We start from the raw sequence: 27,613 nt of genomic DNA, 5'->3' as shown, positions 1-27,613 counted from the left end.
GTGACTCAGTTGCCCTGAGTGTCAGTAAGATTCATGACATCATAGATTATTATTATGCACCATCTGAAGGAGGCGTCCAGTCAAAGACTGCCTTTCATTAAGAAATGGACTGTAAAAGCTGTGTCCAATTTAATTTAATTTAATTCAGCAGTGTTTTATTTCTCTCTGAAGGGCAATTTTTTTTAAAACATACATGAGCACACATATATAGCTGCATATTTAAACTGTTATCTGTACATAAGAACAATGACCTTGACAGAAAGCGCAACCTCATCGACCCCCTGACAGCGCAGAGCGAGGACAAACACACACACACACACACAGATGGTGTCAGTGCCAAGGGAGGCACACACACTGCACTGGAACAGCAGAGGACCAAAGGGGGTAAACTGAGCTGAGGGGAACTTGATGCCATCTGCCCAAATGTTCTTGGCACACACGCACACGCGCACACACACACACACACACACACACACACACACACACACACACACACACACACACACACACACACACACACAGAATGATCTGTTTTCTAATCCTTTAGATGCCTCCACAGGGTTTGACTTGCCAGCTGCCACTCCAACACACACACACACACACACACACACACACACACACACACACACAGAGTGGAATTTTCATATCACATCACTCCCTACTTTTGAGAGGATGCCAGAAAGCAGGGAATCAAGTCTTCACAGACAGACAGACAGACAGACAGACAGACAGACAGACAGACAGACAGACAGACAGAAGCAGGATGAAGAGCACGAGTCAGAAAATGAAGGTGAGGAAAGACAAAAAAAACAAAGGGAAGACATGAACAGAATGTACAGTATGTATGTTTGCAAATTTTAAAAAGACTTCCATGATTGGCTCTCAAATGGCCATGAGATATTTTTCCAAAAGAGTTGAATATGTTTTTAAAGACATTAAAAGACAGATGGATATTACTCTGTTCTGCCGCTCATTTTTTGTATTGGAAAAGGAATTGAGCTCTGCCTTTTTTGATTGCATGACATTGAGAATTAATTAAAAAAAATTTAATAATAAAATAATGCCCTTCATGAGTAAAATAGACCTTTTTCACAGTAGACTTTTTGACTTGTCATACTTAGAAAGGCACAGGTGTAATCAATACTGTTAACAATGTGTATCAGTCAGCCTCATCAGCATACACAGTAGTTTAGTAAAACTAAAGCCCTAATTAATATCATTATTTACACATGTGGTTTTCCTGTTATGTCAAAATGTCTGCTTTGAACAGAAAATATTTTTTTCTGTTATCTTAACACATCTCATCTATAATATCTATATCTATATAGTAATATTTCCAACTGGTGGAGGTGCAGTTTAGCAGGCGGCTTCGTGTAACTGAATTGGTGTCAGTCTTTAACATGTGGTTAAAATTTGGTTAAATGTGCTATCTTATTCTGAGTAGGAAGTACTGAAATAGAAACCCTTTACAGCTTTTATATGAACCGGCACTTCACTAGAATAGAATATAACAGATTTTACTGTCCGACACTGTGGGAGATTGTCTTGTGGCAGTTAATTAAAACATAAACTGCGCAAACTCTCCTGGAACCATCACCTTATCGTGGTGGAGAGGTTTGTGTGTCCCTATGAACCTGAGGGCTGTGTTGTCTGGAGCTTTGTGCTCCTGGTAGGGTCTCCCAAGGCAAAGTGGTCTCAGGTGAGGGGCCAGACAAAGAATGGTTCAAAAACCCTATGAGTGACCGAGGAAGAGATGGAGTGACCCTGCCCGGAGGAAGCCCGGGGCCCCCGTCTGGAGCCAGGCCCAGATGGAGGGCTCGTCAGCGAGCGTCTGGTGGCCGGGTTTGCCACGGAGCCCGGCCGGGCACAGCCCGAAAAAGCTACGTGGCATCCATCTCTCCATCCCATGGGCCCACCACCTGTGGGAGGAACCGCTGGGGTTGGGTGCGCTGCCACATGGGTGGCAGTGAAGGTCAGGGGCCTCGACGGACCAGACCCGGGCAGCAGATGCTGGCTCTGGGGACGTGGAATGTCACCTCTCTGTGGGGGAAGGAGCCGGAACTGGTGCGGGAGGTGGAGCGCTACCGGTTAGATCTGGTGGGGCTTACCTCTACGCACAGTCTCGGGTCTGGAACCATACTCCTGGATAGGGGTTGGACTCTTTTCTTCTCCAGAGTTGCCCAGGGTGTGAGGCGCCGGGCGGGTGTGGGGATACTCACAAGCCCCCGGCTGAGCGCCGCTACGTTGGAGTTTACCCCGGTGGACGAGAGGGTCGCCTCCCTACGCCTGCAGGTTGTGGGGGGGAAAACTCTGACTGTTGTTTGTGCATATGCACCAAACAAGAGTTCGGAGTATTCGGCCTTCTTGGAGACCTTGAGTGGAGTCCTATATGGGGCTCCAGTAGGGGACTCCATAGTTCTGCTGGGGGACTTCAACGCGCACGTGGGCAATGATGGAGACACATGGAGAGGCGTGATTGGGAGGAACGGCCTCCCTGATCTAAACCAGAGTGGTTGTTTGTTGTTGGACTTCTGTGCTAGTCATGGATTGTCTATAACGAACACCATGTTCGAACATAGGGATGCTCATAAGTGTACTTGGTACCAGAGCACCCTAGGCCAAAGGTCAATGATCGATTTTATAATCGTTTCATCTGATCTGAGGCCGTATGTTTTGGACACTCGGGTGAAGAGAAGGGCAGAGCTGTCAATCGATCACCATCTGGTGGTGAGTTGGGTCAGGGGGTGGGGGAAGATTCTGGACAGACCTGGTAAGCCCAAACGGGTAGTGCGGGTAAATTGGGAACGTCTGGAGGAGGCCCCTGTCCGACAGACTTTCAACTCACACCTCCGGTGGAGCTTTTCGTGCATCCCTGTGGAGGATGGGGGCATTGAACCCGAGTGGACAATGTTCAAAGTTTCCATTGCTGAAGCTGCGGCGAGGAGCTGTGGTCTTAGGGTCTTAGGTGCCTCAAGGGGCGGTAACCCACGAACACCGTGGTGGACACCGGTGGTCAGGGAAGCCGTCCGACTGAAGAAGGAGTCTTTCCGGGATATGTTATCCCAGAGGACTCCGGAGGCAGTGGCAAGGTACCGAAGGGCTGCAGCCTCTGCCGTGAAAGAGGCAAAGCAGCTGGAGGATGATGGGGGATTGTCGTCAATTTCCCGGGTGGAAGTTGCTGAGGTAGTTAAACAACTCCACAGTGGCAAAGCCCCAGGGATTGATGAGATCCGTCCAGAAATGCTTAAAGCTCTGGGTGTGGAGGGGTTGTCTTGGTTGACACGCCTCTTCAACATTGCGTGGAAGTCTGGGACGGTGCCTAAGGAGTGGCAGACCGGGGTGGTGGCTCCCCTTTTCAAAAAGGGGGACCAGAGGGTGTGTGCCAATTATAGGGGTATCACACTTCTCAGCCTCCCTGGTAAAGTCTTCTCCAAGGTGCTGGAAAGGAGGTTTCGGTCGATAGTCGAACCTCAGGTTGAAGAGGAACAATGCGGATTCCGTCCTGGTCGTGGAACAACGGACCAGATCTTTACTCTCGCAAGGATCCTGGAGGGAGCCTGGGAATATGCCCAACCGGTCTACATGTGCTTTGTGGATCTGGAGAAGGCCTATGACCGGGTCCCCCGGGAGATACTGTGGGAGGTGCTGCGGGAGTATGGGGTGAGGGGGTCCCTTCTCAGGGCCATCCAATCTCTGTACAACCAAAGCGAGAGCTGTGTCCGGGTTCTCGGCAGTAAGTCGGACTCATTTCAGGTGAGAGTTGGCCTCCGCCAGGGCTGCGCTTTGTCACCAATCCTGTTTGTAGTATTTATGGACAGGATATCGAGGCGTAGTCGGGGTGGAGAGGGGTTGCAGTTCGGTGGGCTGGGGATCTCATCGCTGCTCTTTGCAGATGATGTGGTCCTGATGGCATCATCGGTCTGTGACCTTCAGCACTCACTGGATCGGTTCGCAGCCGAGTGTGAAGCGGCTGGGATGAGGATCAGCACCTCTAAATCGGAGGCCATGGTTCTCAGCAGGAAACCGATGGAGTGCCTTCTCCAGGTAGGGAATGAGTCCTTACCCCAAGTGAAGGAGTTCAAGTACCTTGGAGTCTTGTTCGCGAGTGAGGGAACAATGGAGCGGGAGATTGGTCGAAGAATCGGTGCAGCGGGTGCGGTATTACATTCAATTTATCGCACCGTTGTGACGAAAAGAGAGCTGAGCCAGAAGGCAAAGCTCTCGATCTACCGGTCAGTTTTCGTTCCTACCCTCACCTATGGTCATGAAGGTTGGGTCATGACCGAAAGAACGAGATCCAGGGTACAAGCGGCCGAAATGGGTTTCCTCAGGAGGGTGGCTGGTGTCTCCCTTAGAGATAGGGTGAGAAGCTCAGTCATCCGTGAGGAGCTCGGAGTAGAGCCGCTGCTCCTTTGCGTCGAAAGGAGCCAGTTGAGGTGGTTCGGGCATCTGGTAAGGATGCCCCCTGGGCGCCTCCCTAGGGAGGTGTTCCAGGCACGTCCAGCTGGGAGGAGGCCTCGGGGAAGACCCAGGACTAGGTGGAGGGATTATATCTCCAACCTGGCCTGGGAACGCCTCGGGATCCCCCAGTCGGAGCTGGTTAATGTGGCTCGGGAAAGGGAAGTTTGGGGTCCCCTGCTGGAGCTGCTACCCCCGCGACCCGAGACCGGATAAGCGGACGAAGATGGATGGATGGATGGATAAACTGCGCATGACTGTCACTATAAACTCTCATATACTGTACTTTACTATACTACTATCATACTGTATGTTACCATGACAATTACAGCTGTAATGCCCAAAAAGTATGCAGCATGCAAATGCAGAGATGTCCGAAACATGTCTCCTGCTTTAATTTGTTTACGATGAAATTGGAATTTAGTATGAAATCAATAAAACTAAAAACAGCTAATTATGAGCTTGGGATAAAAATTGTTTTAAAACTCATCAACAGTACCTTTAAAAAAAATATGGTTTTGATATACATTAATATTTTGTAATTAGTTTTGTTATTGTTTGTTTTAGTTTAGTTCCGTTATGTTCTGTTATCTGTTGGTGTTGAATTGCAGTGTTACATACCTCTTTTGAACAATTAACAAGATGCCAATATGTTGTTTATGTTATTGGTTTCATAAAGTCTAGGGGGGGGGGATATCAGGAAATATCAGGCTCCCGGACAGGTATTAGGTAGATGGTTTCTGTATGTGAGCACATAGAATAAGTGCGTGTGTGTGTGTGTGTGTGTGTGTGTGTGTGTGTGTGTGTGTGTGTGTTTTCATTCCTACCTTTGACTTGTCCTCCAGGTCCTTGTTGTTTAGCAGAGCATGGTTGGTCCTGAACACAATCCAGTCAAACAGCGCGCTGTACAGTGACTTGGCCATGGAGTCCCTCACCGTGCCCGCCTACACACACACACACGCACACACACACACACACACACAGAGAGAGAGAGAACACGTCAGCTTCCTCCTGATCAAAAACATATGGATTTCTAAATCTGGAACAGGAGCCAATACTGTTTTATTACTTTCACTCCCAGCCTCACTAAAGTACAGTAACTCTCCACTGCTGCTTATTTTTTATTTCACAGTGGTGGTAGTGTTTCTGTGGTGCCCCTTAACTGTTAAATGAATACAGAGGGAACACTTATGCAAACAGTAAAACATTTTCTACTTGTGTGCTGGTCTTTTTCTTAACAGCATAACGCAAAGTCATTCTGCAGCATGGCCTCTGTACGACAGAAACCTGACGACTTCCCTATATCAAATCCTGCAAATCAAACACCTGCCAACTGCAGCAGCTTAGCAGCAGCTTAGGTAGCAATGAGACAACACAACATTAATGTTCCCTCTCTCTTCTCTGGAACGGGATCAGTGTCATATTAAATGTGTAAGGTGGGCAGAGAAGAGGTCTAATGAACTGCTCTCACAGGAAGTAGCTGAGTCATCTGATGGGACTGAAAGAGGGAACAATAAGATCCAGAAACCACAAGGTTTGGATGCTTTTATATAGGCCTTAGTGGTCCTCTAATACTGTATCTGAAGTCTCTTTCCCGAAATTCAGCCTTGGTGCAGAATTACAGCCACTAGAGCCAGTCCCACAATGAGCTTTCCTTAGGATGTGCCATTTCTGTGTCTGTAGCTTTAAATGCTATTGAGGAGGAGAGGGGGGGGGGGCAAGGTGGAGGGTGGTGGCCTTGACCAACTGCCATGCTTCGCTTGTTTTCAAGCCATGATGTCTCTCTCTTTCTCATGGGCGGGCCAAATTCTCTGGGCGGGCAAAGCAGAGAAAGGGGAGGTAACCTTTCCCCTTATGACATCATAAAGGGAAGATTCCTGATTGGCCCATCTGAGCTTTCATTTTCTCAAAGGCAGAGCAGGATACCCAGGGCTCGGTTTACACCTATCGCCATTTCTAGCCACTGGGGGACCATAGGCAGGCTGGGGGAACTCATATTAATGTTAAAAAACCTCATAAAGTTACATTTTCATGCCAGGGGACCTTTAAATCAAGATTTCAGACCAGGCCACTATAGAAATTTAGTTTCATAGTATTGCCGTCAAATAATCAATCATTAGACTGACAGGAAATTAATCGGCAACAATCGTTAAGTCATTTATCAGGAAAAAAATGCCAAACATTTGCTGTTTTAGATGACTGTGATTTTAATATATTTGGTCTTTAGACTGAAGGTTGGACAAAACAAGCAATTTAAAGAGACATTGCCGTGGGCTCTGGGAAACTGTGATGGACATTTTTTTTGTACTAGCCTATTTTCTGACATTCTATTGACTAAAGGAATTTAATTAATTGATAAAGATAAATAATGGTTAGCTACCTTTTGACCCATATACACCGGGTCAAACACTGGTTAGTGTGAAATCCTAAAGGAATAGTATGACATTTTAGCTCAATAGCTCATTTGCTTTCTTACTAGAATTAGATGAAGAAGATCAATGCAGTCTCATATCTGTACGCTTAATTTAAAGTTATGGCCAGGAGGCGGTTAGCTTAACTTAGCATAAAGACTGGAAGCAGGGGGAAACAGCTAGCCTGGCTCTGTTTAAATTAAAATAAATATTCTGTCTTCTAGCATCTCCAAATTTGACTAATCAACATGCTATTTATAAGTTGTTTTACAGTTAGCTTCGGTGCATGTGTTTTATTACCTTTGGACAGAGCCAGGCTAGCTGTTTCCTCTTGCTTCCAGTCTTGATGCTAGGCTAAGCTAATCGCCCGCTGGCTCCACCTTCATATTTAGCATATACTTACAGACATGAGAGTGGTATCCATCTTCTCATCCATACTAACATCCATATATCTACATAACGTTTATTAGGAAACAAACAACACTAGTGTAGCACCAGGCTGTTAAACAGTCAACTAGCATTAAGATCCAACAATGCGAACTGTCTGAAACTTTGCAACTTTAATATAGATATACCAGAGAGCTACAGTAATACCACAAAGACACCTTAGGCTGTTGTTATTAATAAATTGTTAAAGGTTTATAACAACAGATACTTTGTATTTAGAGGGTAAACACGGAGCCTGTGTTAAAGCTCCCAGACTGCTCACAACTCTGAGTTACTGTTCTTATGTTCGAGAGTCTTGCTGTGCAAAGTGCTGTAGTATTTTAGGTGTTTTCAGTCAGGAGCCAGAGCCTTAAGTGCCTCCAGACCTGCAGATCACTATTTGGACAACCTTTTTTTCATGGATTGCTTTTTGATCCATAAAAAACAACACTGCCAAGAGGAGCCATTATTACGCCTCAACAAGCCAAAGAGCAACTATGTTCTCTCCTTAGACATGATGAAAGGCATGCTAAGCTAACATAAGCAGACTTAAATGGAGTCTTGGAAACCACAGCACGTTCTTTGGCAGCAAGAAGTGTAATGATTGAATGGGGAGTGGAACAAGACAAGAAATCTGCTTCAACAAGGTCAAACATTTTCATGGTAGGAACCCCGAAATAGTTGAGACCCCAATAATCCAATCAGAGTATATTTGATTAAGTAGAGATTGAAAACAAATAGGAAAGAAAAACACACTGCTCTTTATCAATGCTGAGGAACCTATAAAACATTGACAAGGGCCCTTGGATTTCACTACTCTACTTCATCAAACACTTAACTGGTTGACTTGTTAACCACAGACAGGTAAGGTTGCAACTTTGGCACCTAGGTGTCTTTATGTCAAATACAGATGGTAGTGAAAATAAGCCGATGTTTGGTTTTGCTCAAGCTGGTTGTGAGAAAAGGAGTCTAACCCTGGTTTCACACCATAGCGTTGCCACCCTAACAGCAGCTCACTAGGATGCTATGGATTATAACTTTAATACACAATGTGTTGTATGTAGGGTTACATAACTCCAAGAGCTCAAAGATTCACAAAATGAGCTTTTCCTTCACTTTTCTCTACAATGAACTTGGCGTCATCATGACATCTACCTCCTATCAATACCAACATGCCTGACACACACCCAGCCTTGTTCCAGTCCAGTTCTCAGATTTGTTTGCTGTGGATTTTGTCCCACATCACTTACATTGAAACTGATTTGGGAATGGATCTCTTAACGGCCAGCATAAACAGGAGGAATGATTGCATCAAACAAAACCTTTTGCAATGATCATGTGGGCACCTGACTATTGTTTTAAGACAGACTTGAACATTTCTTTTACCTATCATTTAATTTATTTGCCTGGTTAAATAATGATTATACTTAAACTATCACCTACAGCATACACTGTGTTACAACCCTGGCTCAGAGGAACGCAAGTTCAGACAAACCAAATTTGCAAGAGGAAGTTGGTCTGATGCTTCCTGAAACAATGAACAAAAATAGGCACACAGAATCACACTACAAGGACATCAAAAGGGAATAAACCTGAATCTTGAATCAGCTACACAACAATAAAAAAGCATTCCTCGTCTCTCAGAGACCTTTGTGGGACACTGTGAACCCGATTAAGCTTAGAAAACGCCGCCTGCCGAGGCCACATGGGGCCAACAGCCGTGATGAAGCAAAACCATGCATTTTAAAAGCTGCCTCTTCCCTCTTGCATTTTTTATTGTTTATGATATTTTTAACAAGCAGGCTTGTGACGTCCCTGCTCCCACAAAGTTATGTAAGATTGTTATGAATAATACAACGTTTGATAAGAAGAGTCACGATTTGAATGCTTCAGCAGGAACTCGAGGGATTGGCAGATGAGATGTGAACATTTGACATGCTCACTGAGCATGAATTGTCTCCGTGTTTGCCATGTAATTTAATTATTCACCACAATGGGACCAGTTACAAACTAGGAGGGAACATGGCTGGAAGCAAATGGGTTGAAAATGTTTTACTGGAGGGCCACCCAAGAAACTGACAAAATAATTAGCAGGACTCAGAGACTTTTGTAAAGTGTAACGGTCTTGGCTGTTAAACCAGGTCTTAGCTGGTGTTTGTGATTATAAGGTTCTGCTGAGGGGAAGTTGTTATTCTCTTTCTTTCCATTTCTTTATTTCTCCTGAAAACCATAGGAGGTGTGAAACACCAGCATGAGCTCACGCTGCACGTGGCCTGCTAGCTTCCTCGCTGCAGGATGTTTTGTGTTCGCGCGTTTCACCACAATATGCCAATCTGCATGTGTTTTTAATTTGTATTTATGGAGTTGTTTTTGTCCATCAGTGTACATTGCATACATTTTACAATCCCTCAGCAATGGCAGATTACCTCTACACTCTCACTATGAGGCTTTGACAACTTTGAAACAGCAGAACCTTTTATATGAATGAGTGTCTCACTGCTACCCCCTCACTTCCCCTTCCCCATGCCTGTCTTCAAACAGGAAGAAGGAAGTGGTGGAGTCAAATTATCTGGAACCACATCAAAAAATGTCAAAGTCAGATATAGATCACACCTTATCTTGACTGACACGGGCTCACACACATGTGCACCTTAACAGACACACACATTCATACAATCATGATCTCGCAGATGCAAACTCTTTTCTCACTTCTCCAGACCTGAAATAAACGCTGTGTCTAAACCCGAGCTAAACCACAGAGGTCGAGACTATTAGCGCCCAGCGTGGCTGGAATCTGTAATTCCCCATCATTTTTCAATAAATGTTATCAATGATAACTTGATAATAGCTGTTTTTAAAGTGAGATTACACTATGCTAGAACTTTGGTTTGTACAGATTTGTGGCCTTATATAAGTCCCTATATTGTTATTGGTTTCAGTTTTATTTCTCTCTCCATTCATGCTCAATGCACTGTGAAATACAGTAGGTCTCAAAATCTGACTTTTTATACTGTATATATAACAAGATACCAATAACACACTCACAATGACTATGTTATCATGCTGATTCTTAGCAGATACGTTTACCATTTTAATGCTGTGTGCTAGCATGCTAACATTTGCTAATTAGCACTTACCACAAAGCACAGATGAGGCCATTTCTGTTCTAAATGTGTGATTTGAGCTGAATGGAAAAAGAAAGAAAGAAAACGATCCTAGATTTCCCAATCACATAGCATCACTGATAATATAAACCTAAATGTTTTTTCTGCGTTTTCTGAATTAAGCATTAATAGCCTTAAATACAATCTTCAACCATAAGCTGCATGATGGCTTATTGTTTAGAAATATGTCTGTTTAAATCTGAGGACCTGTGTGAAGCCTGTTGTCTTGACCTGAACAAAAAGACACGATTAGGGGAAACACAAAACAAAAAACAATCGAAGGCTGGATTCAAAAGAAACCTCATGCATTTTCATTACCCATTCATGTGTGACTTTGGTGTTTTAAAGGATTAGTTCGGATTCTCCAAAGTCACACAATGACACAAACTAACTAACCTATCCAGGCAGCGGTAGACCAGCAACTCCTTTGTTCTGCGAAGCAAAAATTACAATTTATTTTTGTCAAAGGAGTCTGGTGCGATATAATGGCTTCACTTCCCCGTCAGAAAGGACTGTCTGATAGCAAGGTAAAAGATGTACTGTATTGTGCATATTGCGTACACTTAAACTTATATTGCATTCTTTAGGTGGGCCTTTTTTTTTGTTGCCCCCATCCACTGCAGTACATTGCCTAGCTTCTGTGTCGGTACTCCTGCCTGCTTCTCCAAACTGGGGGCGTGTGCCGACCGCTATCTTCTGTAGGTAATACACTGACTATGGATAAGTACTAGAGGTCGACCGATATGGTTTTTCTCTGGCCGATGCCGATGCCGATCTTTAGAAATCAGGGTCAGCCGATTAATGCTGCCGATAAATTTTGGCCGATATTTGGCCGATATGTGCTTGTTTTTAAACCTCTATTTGAAAGATAAAATGTAACACTAATATAGCCTACACAGAATTTCTCAACAAAAACATTTATTGAACACTTCACCAATCTACACTTGTAGCCTACTTCAATTACAAATGTATAATGTAAAAACATACTGTAGCCTATATTGTATAAATAATGTATGAAAAATATATTAAATAAACGAAACAGGTAAGAAGAAAATAAACTTTGTCAAATAAACCTTTCAATGAAAAAATAAAGTTTAGTGCACTTAGCAGCATTTATTAAACTTCTGAGAATACAAATCTGCTTCACAGAAAGTGACATGTTATTATTAATCTCAACACTATTTCCTCCTAACTCCTGTTGAATCACACAAGGCTAGGGCTATCTAAAGTCAGTTCTTGTTCACCTTGTTTGTTAGATCATTGTTCATTAGTTGAAGTGTTTTATCTGTGTTTTGGGGACCATACTGTTAGCCTACATGTCCTGTTGATTTCCAGATTTCAGTCATTCAAACAACTCTTAGTTGTAATTTAAAACTCGTCCAGCCAATTTAATCAAATTAAGCGTTTTATTCGTGCTCGAGTCCATAGATGCAGTTAATGGATCAGGCACGGAGAACTGAAGGCTCTGTTAGCAACGATTAGCTCCGTTAGCGGTTAGCTCAGTTAGCGGTTAGCTCCGTTATAGGAGTGGATGAGACTGCCACGGACAGGGGTAACAACCAGACTCTGATAAATGACATTCGGGGAGCTTCCACAGCGGTGTGGCCACGGTGTTTTGTACGGCTTTATTAGTACAGTTAATCCCAAGGCAAGAACACCAGCAGCATGCTACTGCTAACGGTAGCGTCTGAACCTGAAGTGACTGTGCGAGACACACAATGTGCAAGAATTCACGAGGGGAGGGGCTGGAGGCAGCTGGTCTGGGCGCGCTGTAAAAAATGTCGCCTATTCATTTTTTTAACACTAGGCTGATGCGCCTAGATGCGCCTGCTTATTAATCGACTTGATATTGGCCGATGCCGATTATGTAAAAAATTGCCAAAAATCGGCCGATTAATCGGTCGACCTCTAATAAGTACCTCATACAACCCAACTTCCAAAAATCTAAACTATCCCTTCTACAAACTCCACATGCTGACCTCCTTAGAAGTTGCCAAGCACAGTTTCTCTGCTTGAAATGGGAATTACTTTCACTCTCATTATTACTCTGGAACCAAAACCAAGCAATACATAAGTGAATTCCAAGTGACTCAACCAGGGCCCATACAATGAATTTAGGGATCTTACTGGCTGTAGTTCGGGAAATACCAACCTCTACTCTGCAGCACACCAAGGTTCAGCAGGTCACACGGCAAAATCTCCCCATCTCAACTGTGGGTGGATGAGACAGCTGCCCAGCACACTTTCTCAACATTTCTTATCCAAGTAGTTAGAAATCATTTGTGAGAAGAACCAGTAACATTTGCCAGGTTCTTTTTTCCACATTTCCTTTGTATAAAAACAGGCGTGTTATGGATTCCACAGGTGGCCTCAACTCGCTCCCACGGCCCTGCAGTCCGATCAGGGCAGGGCCTCACTGACGCTGCTCTCGTTGTGTATGTGTCTGTGTGTGTGTGTGTGTGTGTGTGTGTGTGTACTTTGTTAGGACCAATTTGACTGTTAGACATCAGACATTTTGACTGGTCCTCACTTCAAATGGCTGTTTGAGGTTTGAGACTTGTTTTAAGGGTTAGCGTTAGTAATGGCTGGGGTTAGACATATAGTTGATGGTTAGGGTTAGTGGCTAGGGAATGCATTATGTAAATGAGGGTGCTGGCAAGTGGAGAAATACAAACTTGCGGGTGAGCGTGGTAAGGATTCCTTACCTCAATGCCTGCTAGCTTGACTTAAATTGCTTATAATCAATATTGTATTAATAATGGATACCAACACTATGTGTAGATGAAAAGGGTCCCTTGTAGCGCATAGTGACAAACCCAATTTTTACCTGACTCTACAGTGCCCCTCAGCTCTAAAGCGTTCACAGCATCTTTCAGCTCTTTATTTGATTTTAACAGCCCGCAACTTTACTTTTTACGTTCTCTATATTTCTCTATATCTCTATTTATCAGTGTTGTTTCAAGATGCATTAAGCAGCTATCTTTAGCGGAGGAGCTCTTTAAACCCACTGTATGCTATCTGACCAGGACCAGACAACGTTTATATATACTTATACAGTATTTCCCTCAGGAGCTAATGGAGACCAAAACAGAGCTAAAAGTAGAATAAAAAAAACAACATAGAATAGCATCTGTTTTTAGAGCAAGAGACTGAAAGATAAAGAGCTTTGTCTGTTAAGATTGAAAAGGGCTATCTAAGTGCAGTCCATTTACAGCTGCATTCTGCTGCCCCCAAATAGAAATAAAAATTATTGTTATTGCATGTTCAATTTCGGGAGAGATACATATACAACTGTATGTTAACAGACCCTGTTTTTCTCTTAGAGCACACATTTAGGGATTTCCCATTATGCTATTTTATGATTTATGATCTTTCCCTTTTCTGTCAATAAGGGACTTTCAAAGATTGAAAGGTCGCTGCCTAATTCTCTCCAGGTCTTTTCTTATTTGCCTCTTGCTCCTTTCAAGATAAGACCACCTTGTGAAGGATAGTAGGGAACTTCCATGGCATGACATCAGAAGCTGCAGGACAGGGTTTATCATAGCAGCTGCCCTTGTCCATGATTACATTTTTAATGACATTGTCTGAGCCTCTGTCTTACAGATAGTCTAGAAAAGGGAAAGACTGACGGGGAAATAGAGAGACGGAGACAAACAGAGACAGACTCAGGATCTGTCTTTTGGCCACTGTACTGTATATTCCAGTGGAGGTTGCACATTCCTGAGACCAGACCACATGACTGGAAGGACGGGGAGTGGAGTGGGAGCAACCATTGTTGGGCTAAACTAACCCGTAGATCAGATGAGGGGGGTGGAGCCGAGCAGGGTAACAGACTATCTATGTGTAGCATTTCCTTCCACAGACAAAAGGCCCTACAGACATGAGCAGAAGGCTGGACCAAATTCATTTCTATGCCAAAGCATCAAAGGCTTTCGGGACGGAGAGATAAACGAAAACCACTGAATATTATTAGATTCACTAGCACAGTGAGAGAAGTCTATCTAGGTCAACTGAGGCATCCTGGAGGTACATTTTGTCCAGAGGGCTGTACAGATGGGGTTAAGTCGCCCTGTTCCTTGACAGGAAACAGGAAGTTGCAATGGAAGAGACCTATATTAAAAGAGCCTTAGAAAGAAGCGGTGGGGGCTGGGGAAGTGCCACAACAAGCTCCCCAGACAAGCTCCACAACATGCACACACAAACACAGAATCTCGCCTACAGCTGACGCACTTCATAACAAAACATATGGCTAGCGTATGCTTTCTTAAGCCAGACCTCTACTGCCACCCTCACACAGGCCCTTTTTTACCATTAACAGCATACTATAAAAAAGTGTTTAAATTCTCCCTCAGTGTTTAGCATATTCTGGGTTTGATTAAGTGTGCTGGCAGTAAGGAATCAGACAGGCTCACAGGGGGTTTTACCAGTAATAGGTCATCAATTTTAGAAGGTCAGATAAAGTTTGTGCGTTTGAGACTCGGTGGGTAGGTGTCACATTTTGATGTTGTGCAGTATTTGGATGTTGTGGTCACTGAAAAAGTCACCTCAGCAAGTTTGTAGGGCACGATGAGCCTCTCTCCGACAGTCACCGTCTTCCTGGTGGTCAGCGCCTCCAGCAGCATCTCCTCTCTGACCTGAAGAGGACAAGATCAAAATCAGAGTTAGGTGTCACTGAGAGCTCTTACAACATTTTAAGCATGATACAGGGCCACTGGTCATATTAAATGTTGAAGTTGAAGAGAACTGTAAAAATAGTTTTTGGGCGATATGTTTTATTTGACCTATAAAAGTGATGAAGTAATGGTAATAATAAGGATGATAACATGCAGTAATGGTACAGTCCAATCATGTCAAAGGGCATCATTCTATTAAAGGGTTTCTCAAGGAATTTAATATTGCACTTCCAGAAAGCTGGAGAGCTCACAAGAGACCGATTCTAAAGAAGAATTATTGAAGATTTAAGCAGCAGAAGTCGATATATCAAGACATTTAATTCCGTGTATGGGTCAGGCTCCAAAAAACGCAAAATTCTACATTTCCCATAATGCAACAGACCTTTTTGTCAGACCAACCACGCCTGATAAATACCCACATACTGTATGTCAAACTACAAAACCCCACTTGTAATGCAGGCTTTACATACACTGTACACCCTAACTGACCCTTCAATCTACTAATCTGATGCTCATAATAACTCTACTGCTTCTAATTTACACAGATGCCAAGATTAACACGTAAACACTGCTCTCTGCCCTCATACACACAGCACAATACGATGTGTCGAGTTTTGCATAATCAGACTTCATTTCACACTGCCTGGTAATCCCTCGACTGAAAGCAAAGCCTATTCTGCAGCCTGGTGATTGGTCTTTAGCCGGCACATTTCCATGTATTAGTCGCTTGGTAACAGGCTTGCTGCTCCGTCTATGATTACAGCTCTAATACCATAATACTCAGAAGTTTGTAAGCACTGGTTTGGGGTCAGTGATTCTGTTCTCAAATTAACCATTTCTTTTTTCCGGGACATGAATACCTCGATTCCCATTCTAGGTTAGTAATCTTTCTGGTCTAATGCTTTTGCTGCCTAGTCCCTACATTTTCGCTATATGCTACAAACAACAAGACATTCTGAAGAAGATAATAAGACTTATTTTAAAGACACCTACGCTCTTTTTAAAGTGACATTATTACCAGAGTTATCTAACATGTACTATAGTTAATTAATCGTCTGGCAGGTAGTAATACTGTACGGTACAGTATAGACATCGCCATATTTTTGACCGAAACCTGTCCGACATAGCAACAGTAACTAAAGGTGGGGGTAATGGGTGCTTAGATTTGGTCGATAGGGCTGTTAGTTGTTCTCACTCACGGCCACTGCCTTCGTATTTAGTTGATAAAGTCAGCCACCGACTGGTTTTGATGTTCAATAATGCAAGAAGCAGTTATTGTAAATGTTTTGCTTCTTCTACTCCTTAATAAACCATGAGAGACAGTGGAAACCAATACGCTGTCTATCTGTGAAAATATACTTAAATACTTGAAGAAAAACAGCACTGCATGGTTACTGGTAAGGAAAATAAAACAAAAATCTGACAGGACTTTATCAAAATGTATTGGCCTATGTCAGATTGTGATGAATAACCAAACATTTGTTGGCCTCAGGTTCCAAAACTGTGTTTCAACATACTGTTTTTAAGCATTAAAATACCATCAACAAATTCAGGCTTTAGTGGGATTTGTTCTCACAGTAAGCTACTCTCTCTGGACCAATTACCACTTTGCACAGGAATGTTTCTGGTTAGGTCAAATCACTCAACTCTACAGCTCAGAGGATCCAGTCTGTCAGTCGTCCATCAGCCTCTACGAGCTCTACTTCCTCTTCCAGTTCCACCTCCACAGGAAACAGGAAGTCCTGACCAGTTTCATTCCTAATCATTCATCCGTCCACACTTGTGCCAATCAGTTCTTCGCCATAGAGGAGCTTCACATGAGTGCACCACAGTAATAGTGAGAGTGGTGGTTCACATTCCATCCTGTCTATCTATGGTGTTTTACATATCAAAGCGAAGTACGGACTAATTCCAACATTTGTTATTCATGCAAATTAAGACCTCACCCTTGAAGCCATTCTAGCCTCGATGACTCATAAACTGCATTTAGCAAACTTCAACCTATTTCAGCCAGTTAGCAGACTCTCTTATGCAAAGGGTCTTAGAATAAAGTCATGCATCAACAATACAACATAAGTGCTAAGTACTTTTGATGGTGCCTGTCTGGGCTGTACATCCATCCATTTTCTTAGCATCAAGCTAATTAAATTTTAAAAGAACTTCGAAGGCACTTACGGTGTAAATCATAGTAAACGCATGCTTTGCTGTCAAGTAACAATGAAATAAAAGGCAACTTTGTACCTTTATAGCTAATTTCCCAATATTTTTCACCAATAAATGTCAGAAAACTCTACAATTATTTACTGGAAAACCATTTTTTTTTTTTTTTTTTACTGCATGCAACCAATAAAACCATCACATATTTATTAATTATCCACCCCCTCCCTCCACTCCCCACATTAAATAACACTTATTTCCCTCTTTTGTCCCACTGAAACATTAGGTCGCAGCAGGAATGTTGCCAAATTACAGAGAGCCCTGAAAATGCTGTATCAATGTGACTCTTTGTTTTTTTGATTTCATTAAGCTGTTTTTTGTGTTCCGTTTCTTTCTTCTTCCCTTTAAGAATGTTTTATACGTCCCTGGGGACAAATAGCCATTGCACCAACTCACAGACATCCAAATAAACTTGAACTTAAAACACTAACCCCGAGCATGTGGCCAACATGTGGCTGCCACACTGGACCTCTGGAGAGTAAAAGAGACCAGTCTGGATGTTATAGAGGAACCCTGGCAGTCAAAACATCCCCGCTGTGCTGTTGACAGCAGTCTCCGGCACACTTTGGACCTTGTTTTGTCAGCGACTCAACAAGCACATCCGCCTAATCGTTGAAGTTTGTAACAGGGACTGGGGAGTGCCACCATCACTCAATCACAAGGCAAATCAGAACAGCATGTGGATGTTTGAGCTGTCCTTACAGTGTACACTGATGTGTGTGTGTGTGTATGTGTGGTCCACACTCAGTGAATGAACTCAAATTCAGCACATCATAAATTTGTATACACTGCGTGGCAGGTTAACCCATGCCAGGAAATGTTTTCCATGTCTCTAAGAAGCCAAAGCAGTCTCAACCTACAGACCAGACTGATTAGTGTCTGTTAGATAATTACTACAGTGTCTAGATTGAGGTCAGGAAAATGTACAGTACGCATAGATCAAAGCCTCAGAAACTGCTTTTCAGTTTAGTTTTTGCTTGTGCAATAATACAACAAATAATACAACAAAAATGAGGTTATAAAAATACATTCAATTAAATTAAGAAAAAGAGGTCTATAAGGCAGCTTTACTTCTACATACGGAATATTGTTGCTGAAACCGTAGGTCGGCTGAACTTCATTTGACCTTTATTTACAGAAATAAAGTGCTGCCGCTGCGCAAACTATTCTGCTTGCAATTACCGTGTGTGGTTAGACAAGTAGTGATTGTATTGTGCAAGCAAGGATGTGATTGGACAAGCACCATGACCATCCATAAGTGACTGATGGATACAGCTGACAGGCAAAACAAGTGCTTTACCAAAACATTTCACCTCAAAATGAAGGAATAAAAGGTTGTTAATAAGTAAGCCATACATGATCCACAAATGATCCTTAAAAAAAAACACTGTTAAAGCTTGTCTTGGTGTCTGATATGTATTTATTATCATTAAAATATGATTTACCAATGCAGGAGGTATTGAGACAACAACAAGGACCTGTTGTTCCTGGTGGGAAAGCTCGCCTACGCAACAGCACGGCAGCACAAGAGGTTTGGAAATAGCCTGAACACAAACAGTACTTTGTGGAAGCACTGGATGGTTGGACAGCTCTTTGGGACCTGAAGCACCTCTTAACTTCTGCTGTCACCACAAGCTGTGCTCGTACGCAGAGAGAGCCCTCAGCTCTCTAAAAGGCTTTATAAAGCCCACATAAGGGGGGTAAACTCTGGCAACACGAAACACGATTTTTTTTCACAGTTTAAAAAAATACACAGCAAAAGGAAAACTCATTTGCGCAAATGGATGCTACTTGTTTTTGAAAGTTCACTAAGTCCTTGGAGTTTTAAGTATCTCCAGTGGGCATGTAATGGAATAACTTTGGGAGACAAAATGGCAAAGAAAGTATTTAGGGAGAATAAACAAACCCTGTGGTAAAACCCTGCTTCAATTCTGCATTTTTATTATCCTTCAAAGTATTTAAAGTATTGCATTTCAGCATAAAGTCAGTGAGACAAAAAGTACTGTGTTTTTTTGATCCGGACATGTCATATTTAGATGCTTTGACTTTCAGATGAAAACGGGGTTTATCATTAAAACTAAATTATATCACAAAGTTCCTTAAAATGTGTTGATGTGTTTGAACCTTACTAATAGCCGACACATGAGCTTCAACACAATGAAAAGGCTGCATCGTGCTGCTCACCTCTAGCAGCTCGGAGACGATGGGCAGGACCTCTGGGTTGCAGATGTCGATGGAATCGTCCCTGTAGGTCTTCTTCTTGTAGCGGATGTTTCCCAGGTGGAGGATTGCTGACAGCAGGGAGAAGATCCTGAAGAAAAAGAAAGGCACTTATTGTTAAGATATTTACATTATTTTGGGCAAGCTTTGGTCTTACTGAGCATGTTTTACAGTGAATGAAAGAGTTTCTGTGTTAATTCTTGACCAGGAGACCTTGTCATTGTGTGACATTACTGCTATTGGATGGTCTCTTTATTACAGCAAACTGACTCTTACTAAATGTATCTGTTGAAATGTTTATCTTTAAATATTTTTTCGAACAAGATGTCAGTTTTACTTGTAATCTCTGATGAAAGCTGTAATTTTCTAAGAACCTGAATTTACAAAGCTTCCTGACTGATGCCTGTTTGCTTACAAAATGTTAAGAAAAGTGCAATGACCTCAGCAAATCTATTCATCTCCTAAACACTAAAGGTTTAAAGGAGGAGTTTGACATTTTGGGAAATATGGTTATTTGCTTTTTTTGCCGAGTGTCAGATGAGAAGATCGAGACCACTCTTATGTCTGTTCCTTAAAAAAAAAAAAAACCTGGCAGCAAACTATAACTTTAAATCTAGGAAAGACAATTAAAAAAAAAAACTAAAGTAAACTAGAGGCATGTTTTGTGAGAACATCAGATGAAGAGTAGGAGTACTTACGGAGTGATTAGTTTGTTTTAAGTTCACTAATGTTTCCATCCCTAAACCACATCTGCTGAGCTGATATGTTTCCATAAAAATGTAATGCAAGAAATGTCTGCACATTCACTGTACTTAAATCAGTCCTGACAACGATTTTAACAGACACGGCTGGGGTTCTCATTCATACAAAATAACAAATGTATACGTCACGCAGCTCATCTTACTGTTTGCGTGTGGTGGGTAGGAAGCCGACCATCTCCATAGCCAGCTGCAGCCGCTCAAAGTCATGTTTCAGATCTTCTCCTTCCACTGTGAAGCAGTCCTGCTGGTGTCAGGTGGAAACACACAAACACAGAAAAAAAGAGGAAGACAGAGATAAACATCAGCATCCCAGAAGATTTTTTAAATCAATATACCCGTACACACTTAACTAATACCTGTTGATAACGATTAATACTATTCCATTACAGTTAGTGAAGACTTGGCACACTAATAGATGTATCTATTTAAGCTACATGAGTGTGTGTATCTACTGAAGTGCCCTGCAAGAATATACAGTACATTATTGAGTGTGTATATGTGTGTGTGACTGAGCAGGGTTTCCCCACAGTATTTCATATGCTTCACTTTGTCTGAAACAAAGATGGCCTCTGCGTACATCAGAGGAAGTTATTGAACCTGAAAATGAAATAATTTATAAATGATATAATTAAATTAGAGGTAAAACTAAGTAACTGTTTTGCAAGTCACAAGTAAATGTCAAGTCTTGGCTATCAAGGCCCAAGTCAAGTCCAAGCCCTAAACTTTGTGTTTATAGTCCTGACATCGTCATGCGCCTTTCACTAAATTGAATGCCTTTTTTTTTTTAAAGAAGAAATAAGTGCTTTTTCAAAATATTTGTAGTTATGACTTTCAAATACATTTTCCAAAATTTAAAACCAAACTGATTGAGGCGTGTCTTTGTATTCCTGTGATACTGTCCTTTCCTTGATTGGCTGCAGGCGGATTGATTCAAAGAACAGGAAAATCAAGTTTTTTTTGTTCCTTTGAATAATTTTATTCATAACATAATTCTCAATCGTTGGACCTCAGGAGAAGGTCAAGTCACTCCAAGTCAAAAGGCTAAAATCCAAGCGAAGTAACTGGTGTTGAAGTCAAAGTCGAGTTGCAGGTCTTTTGGATTTTGTCAGGCTGAGTCTAAAGTCATTCAATTTATGACTCGAGTCCACATGCCGCTCCTCTGACAAGAAAGGCCAAGTCTTTAATGGACCACCATGTAGAAACTAAACTGATTACAGGGGACTAAATGTTAATCATTCAATCAAATCGTACATTCGCTTTGAAGTGATTAATTAAAGCAGGAAGTTGCGGTCAGAAAAGAAACAAATTCTATTTAGGTTGAGGAAACGGCGGATCGATCCAAATATCGATAATATCGATACCAACATTGGTACTGATATTGATCAATACCAGTGTAATGAGAATGATACTTTACTTTCAGTTTCTCTCCAGTATGCACGGCTGCGGTTTCATCAAAGAGGCAACCTGTCTGTTTGTGTAAGTGCCGCTGCTTTCAAGTGCCGCTCCTGTCACAGCGCAGAGCAGGCACACTTTGCTCCTCCTCCCCCCTCTTGTGATTTGATGTTGTACCGTCACGTGACTCAGCGGCACCAGGCAAACAAACAAGCAAGCAGCCAGGCTCGGCGGCGGCCAGCAGCACACACACACACACACAAGCAGGGCAGAGACGGAGCAGAAGAATGGCAGAGAGGAAGAGGAGCGCTGTGTGGCTATATTTTCAGGCCAAAAATGAAACAACGGCAAGCTGTATAATTTGTAAAAAGGCTGTAAGATACAGTGTTAACACAACAAATGTATACAAGCATATGAAAATTCTGTCCCGGGTTTTAACTTATTAATAATCCAAAGGAAAAATCCCAAAACCACTTAAAGGTCATGAAAATTCATTCAGATTTAGCAATTTGATGATGCATCCACCTTAATTATTATCGGTATAGTATTGGTATCTGCGATACTGGCCCTGTATTTACTTGGTATCGGATCGATACCACATTTTGCAGTATCGCACACCACTAACTGTGAGACACCTATATCATATGGTGATAGCAAAGGGAGAGAGCGAGGATGTGGATGTGTACAGCGACTGTGTGCAATATGCATGTGTGTCTTCAGGCCATCCGGTCGGTCAGCATGTCTCTGCTCCGGCAGCGAGCCTCTCTCAGGCTGTAATTAGCACATACCACAGTGACCGGCCAGCGAGAGAAGACACAGGAACCCATAATCCAAACTCTGGATTGCCTTTTCTACGCTTTAACATTCAACAATCCTCTGCCTCTCCATTGTTTTCCTTTGGCTCAGAACTGCAGAGGCAACAATTGACGTATTTCTCCAGCGAGCTTCTCCAATTGCAACAAAAGGGTTTTGAGGCTTCTCGATCTATGGCGAGACCCGGGAAAAGCTAGTTTTCAAATTGCCGGGTATGTTAGACCTCAGCGCCAAGCAGCACAATGTGATATGTTGAAGGAAGTTGAGAAAATAAAGAGATCAATTTTGGCCAGTTGAGAGGGAATACTTTGGTCGAAAACCAAAACCTTAGCTATTGGTATTTCTTGAGTGCAGCAAAGGGATGATTAAGAAACAATCTGTTCTTCATACTTATTTTAAACAAAGAATCTTTTCTCACTCACAACTTAAAATTGCAATGTTATGCCAGTTGCAACACTCCTGGGGCAGGCTTACACCAAATTGAGTCAAGTCAGAAGCCCAGCTCACTAACGCAGCACGGAGCATGGAGCTTTTTAACAGATCGCTCAAGGATCCAGTTAAAAGTTATGTGCATCCAGTTGAGGCTTTCCTGTTACTTACCATGACTTATTCATGACTTATGTTGTCAAGACACTGGGTAGATTTTGCGCCAAAAGCAGCATGCCACCCCATCACTAGACATTCCACATGACCAAAAACCATAGACAACCAAACAGGCACAAAATGCAAAAACCCACAGCAGCCCAGAACTAAACACCCGACTGCACATATCAAATGCAAACATCCAGAAAATGTTTGGTCTTTGGGATCTTTAGTCAAATACTTAATTTTTTTTTATAAAATCACATTGGTTTATTTTCTATTTTCGGCTCCAGACGTTACATCTGGAATCTGTACACGTCACTGTTTGAAGCACTGGGTGCCCCGCATATTGACCAATGGTGGAGGTCAAGGGTTAAAAAGGCCCAAAGGGCTGTTCAGACACTTAGACAGCTGTCAAGAGCTGCTGAGCTTTCTCTATCTGTGTGTGTGTGTGTGTGTGTGTGTGTGTGTGTGTGTGTGTGTGTGTGTGTGTCAAGACAGTGACATCATCTCCTTGGACACTGGGGTCACAGACTGATGAGGTCATTGACTGACCCTTGAGGGAGACAGTGTCAGCAAACAGTGAGACGGGACGGTTGTGTAAGGAAATAAAATGAGAGAGAGGAGCTGAGGGAAAACGCAGTACAGAGAGAGAGACGTAGTCAGTCAAGTTAAAGGAATAGTTCAACATTTTGGGAAATACACTTTTTTCTTTTCCTTTGCAAGAGTGAGATAAGAAGATAGGAGACAGAAAATAGTAAATGGTCTTTGTTACATTTTTGCTTATGTATTAGTAGACAAACTAAATAAAGTGTGTGAATAAGGCAGCGCTAGAGTTGTTAGTAGTTTTTTACTTTAGACTGAACCAGGCTAGCTGTCTATCTGCTAAGCTAAGTTAAACACATCCTGACTCACGCATTAATGTCAATTTTCTCATCTCACTCTGGGAAAGAAAGCAAAAAAAGTTCATTAAAATGCTGAGGTATTCTTTTCAAAGGACAGTTGACTCAAAATCTCTCTTTTGACTATCAGATATTAACCCCGCATAGGCTGTGCCAGATAAAAACATGAATGAAAACATACTCAAAATTTCCAAAGGAACTTCTCAAATCATTCCTGTAGCATAATACACTCCTCCAGCGTTGCTCTACATGTTCAGTATGTTCCAAACAATCTTCACTTTGTCTACAAATTGCTTAATATGCTACTCCTAGAGATTGTTCTGCAGGAGGGATTTGAGAAATATCCATAGACAATTTTTTATGATGATTCTGGGTTACCATTGGAATCTATTGTAAAACTTTTAGAGCCCCTTTTCAAGCATACAGGAGGGGACTAGTTCATATTCAAAAGACAGATTTTTGGCAAAGTACTCCTTTAACTGTATGAATGTGAAGCAGGACATAAGTACTTAAAACAAAGAAAAAGAGTGTATATAAAAGGCGCATATATACAAACCGACTCATGTCAAGTGTTTGCTCGCCGGAAAAGTCAAAGTTAACATAATCTCCTATTAGGAGATACTGAATCCCTTAACCACACGCAACACATCCCACTGACCAAACATTACTCACTTCAGGTGGAGACTGGCAAGACAGTGGCAGGCTCAAAGACCGGTGAAACGGCAAACACACACATACACAAAATAGACCACACACATCAGGAGGGAAGTTTCAGGATGTGAAGCCTATTCATCACTATTAAAACCGTCTCACAGAACGAACAGCACGTAAGGAATGATTCTTTAAAGAAATGGGAACTAGGTAACTAGAAAAAATGGCTGGTGTGACTTGAATCTTAGATCCTGGTTGATTACAGTTTAGGAAAGTTAACTAACAGAATTTGCTGCCATCTGATCTTTATCGTCTTTTGATAATACAAGTTATCGTCTAGCTGCAAAATTAGTTTTCCCTGTACATATTCTTGTCGAAATATTTAAGCTATAATCCGTATGAAGGCGCCTGCGCATGCGGCAACATCGTTTGTTTGTTTGTTCACTGATTTACAATGTTTTACCGTTTAACCCAACCAAACGGGGTTAGGTGACGTAAATACTGATAGATAACATGAAGTTAAAAGACGTTCTTTTAATAATAAAATCAAAACATGTAGATACAAGAATACTTTTATTCCTCAAGCGTTCAGCCTGTATAACATGCATCTTAATCAAAAGGTCTCTTAGCTGGTCACTTTTGCACTTTTATATCAGATTTGATTTTACTGTTGTAGATTGACTGTTTTTATTTGACTTTATTGTTCATTCCGTCTCAATGTCATCAAATGGGTCTAATTATGATGATGTTGTGGTCTTACTGTGTTTGCTATTTTGTTGTTTTTAATGTGGACTTTATGGTGTCTGGAGCACTGGACCAAATACATTTCCCTGTGTGGGATAATAAAGTTGATCTGAATCTGAAAATGTTCATGAATTAAACCTTGTTGTAGATACTATTAATGGTCAGCCTTTTTTCTTCCAGCAATGGCAGTTTAATGTATTTACATTCTTTAATTACCTCTTTATATAGTCATTTTCATTGTTAGTGGCGGGGCCCACCATTCCCGTGCTGGATTATGTTACATATCGACTCACAAGTGTAATCTAGTATTTGTAATTTTATCTTATTGATCTACTGTTCTCTCTCATACACCCTTATAATAGCTGTATTAAATTACTGCTAATGCAAAACTAACGTTTCTTACTGCTGCTCTTTCACAATAAAAGTATTCAACTAGAAAAACACGAGGGGGGGGGGGAGAGATTATAACTTTTAATAACAAAGTTTGACGGCCCTTGTTTTTGTTTTTAGTGTTCTCAAATATCTGTATTAGTATTGGAGAAAAACAGTTACTATTAAATCCCCACTGACTTACAATAGAAATGCAAAGAAAGATTAATTTCTTAAAATCAGAAATGGTTAATTGATTTCTCTGCAACTGTCAGTGTCTGCATGAGAAAAACACATTTATATATACAGTAAACCTCTATATATTTCATGTTCGTCCCTTAAATTTAGCAGTGTGCTATTGGATGTTGCTATTATCATTTAACTGTTCAAAATGCATACATTTTTGTACTCTACAACTATTATCCTGCAGTGTTAAAGGGTGTGTCACATAAGAAATATAAATGCAGCAGTGAAGGTATAAATCCTGAACCTTCCCTTTAAAGATGGCGGTTTCCAGGTTTGACGTCATCACGCAATCTCCCAACAGCAAAAGCACCCACAGCCAAATATTAGATTAAAGGGATTCCTTTATGTTTGAGTTTTATTTGGTTAATCTATACAGTCATGTTCCATGGATGCAAAAAAGAAATTAAGAATTTAAGAGCCCCATTTCTTCTAAAATAAAAGTTCCCTAAACTTACAAAGGAGATGTCTCTGATATCATTTTTAAAACAAGGAACTTTGGGTTAGGGTTAGGGTTACCTATTAGTTCATTTTGCTATCAACAGTTTTTCAGTGTCAAATACCTCACTTTAAATGAGATTATTATAGACTAAATGTGTGAGATCTTCAAAAGTACACAAATGTCTTGAGACAAATACAGTAAAGTCATTACATTAAAGGTATCCCTTTAATCCTTTTCATTATCAAGCTCGACCAGCTGAGGTCAGTTCAGGTCGCCTCCGTCGAGAGAGAAAGAAACCAAGACTGGCATCAAAAAACCCAGAGAACCACGACACACCCAATGAGCACAGACGTACACAAACAACTTGTCATCCACATGATACTGACCAGATCACTCTCATAGTAATTGTCCCAGTGGAGTTTGTGCGATTTCTTTGTCATCTGGAAGCAAGGCAGAGCGGGTTAAGAAGGCAGGAATTACACACAATAATACGCACACTTAAAGGGACTGAGAAAGATGACACATGCTGTTATTATGTGGGGGAAAAAATACTAATCCTCACACACACACACACACACACACACACACACACACACACACACACACACACACACACACACACACACACACACACACACACACACACACACACACACACACACACACACACACACACACACACACACACACACACACACACACACACACACACACTCTCCAGAGCTGCAATAATTGAATCCATGATCAGGGATGGTGGAGGATACAACTGGTTTAAATTTCAGAAAGTGCACAGTCTCAATCAGTGGGTGAAAACTATCTTAGCGATGCCATTACTGACTTTTTTAAGTATTCAGGTATCTTACTCAAGTAAAAGTAGCATTACAATGTAAAAATAATCAATTACAAGTTACAAATTATCCTCAAAATCGTACTTAAGTAAAAGTACAGAAGTATTATCAGTGAAAGCTATATTGTTGTATTATATTATTGGATAATTACTATGTGGAAGTAGCATTTTACTGTTTTAGCTGGTCGAGCTGGAGCAAATTTGAACTTTCTTTTTATACTGTACTAGGTAGTTTAATTTGTAACAATGTGTCATATTTTATAAGTTGATTGTGTGTTTTGTGCAAACTAGTAAGTGG

The 27,613-nt window shown here is 41.6% G+C and overlaps 1 protein-coding gene across 16 annotated transcripts in view; it reads right to left on the bottom strand.

The window, feature by feature from the left end:
• Positions 1–27,613, bottom strand: part of LOC116060310 (unconventional myosin-IXAa-like) — a 156,805-nt gene that overhangs the window by 52,410 nt on the left and 76,782 nt on the right. For 11 of the 16 annotated variants that reach the window (XM_036003269.1, XM_036003270.1, XM_036003267.1 and 8 more), the window contains exons 6-10: positions 26,855–26,908; positions 20,474–20,574; positions 19,534–19,660; positions 15,004–15,093; positions 5,286–5,402 (exon numbers count right to left, since the gene is read on the bottom strand). In XM_036003269.1, coding sequence (XP_035859162.1) covers positions 5,286–5,402; positions 15,004–15,093; positions 19,534–19,660; positions 20,474–20,574; positions 26,855–26,908 — 489 coding nt within the window. The remainder of the gene's footprint in view (positions 1–5,285; positions 5,403–15,003; positions 15,094–19,533; positions 19,661–20,473; positions 20,575–26,854; positions 26,909–27,613) is intronic. The other 5 variants (XM_036003268.1, XM_036003281.1, XM_036003280.1 and 2 more) reach the window with 3 other exon arrangements.

This window comes from Sander lucioperca, chromosome 7 (assembly GCF_008315115.2).
Source record: "Sander lucioperca isolate FBNREF2018 chromosome 7, SLUC_FBN_1.2, whole genome shotgun sequence".
Classification (NCBI taxonomy): domain Eukaryota; kingdom Metazoa; phylum Chordata; class Actinopteri; order Perciformes; family Percidae; genus Sander; species Sander lucioperca.
Note: the sequence above shows the minus strand (reverse complement) of the source record. Positions and strands in the feature narration are given on the sequence as shown.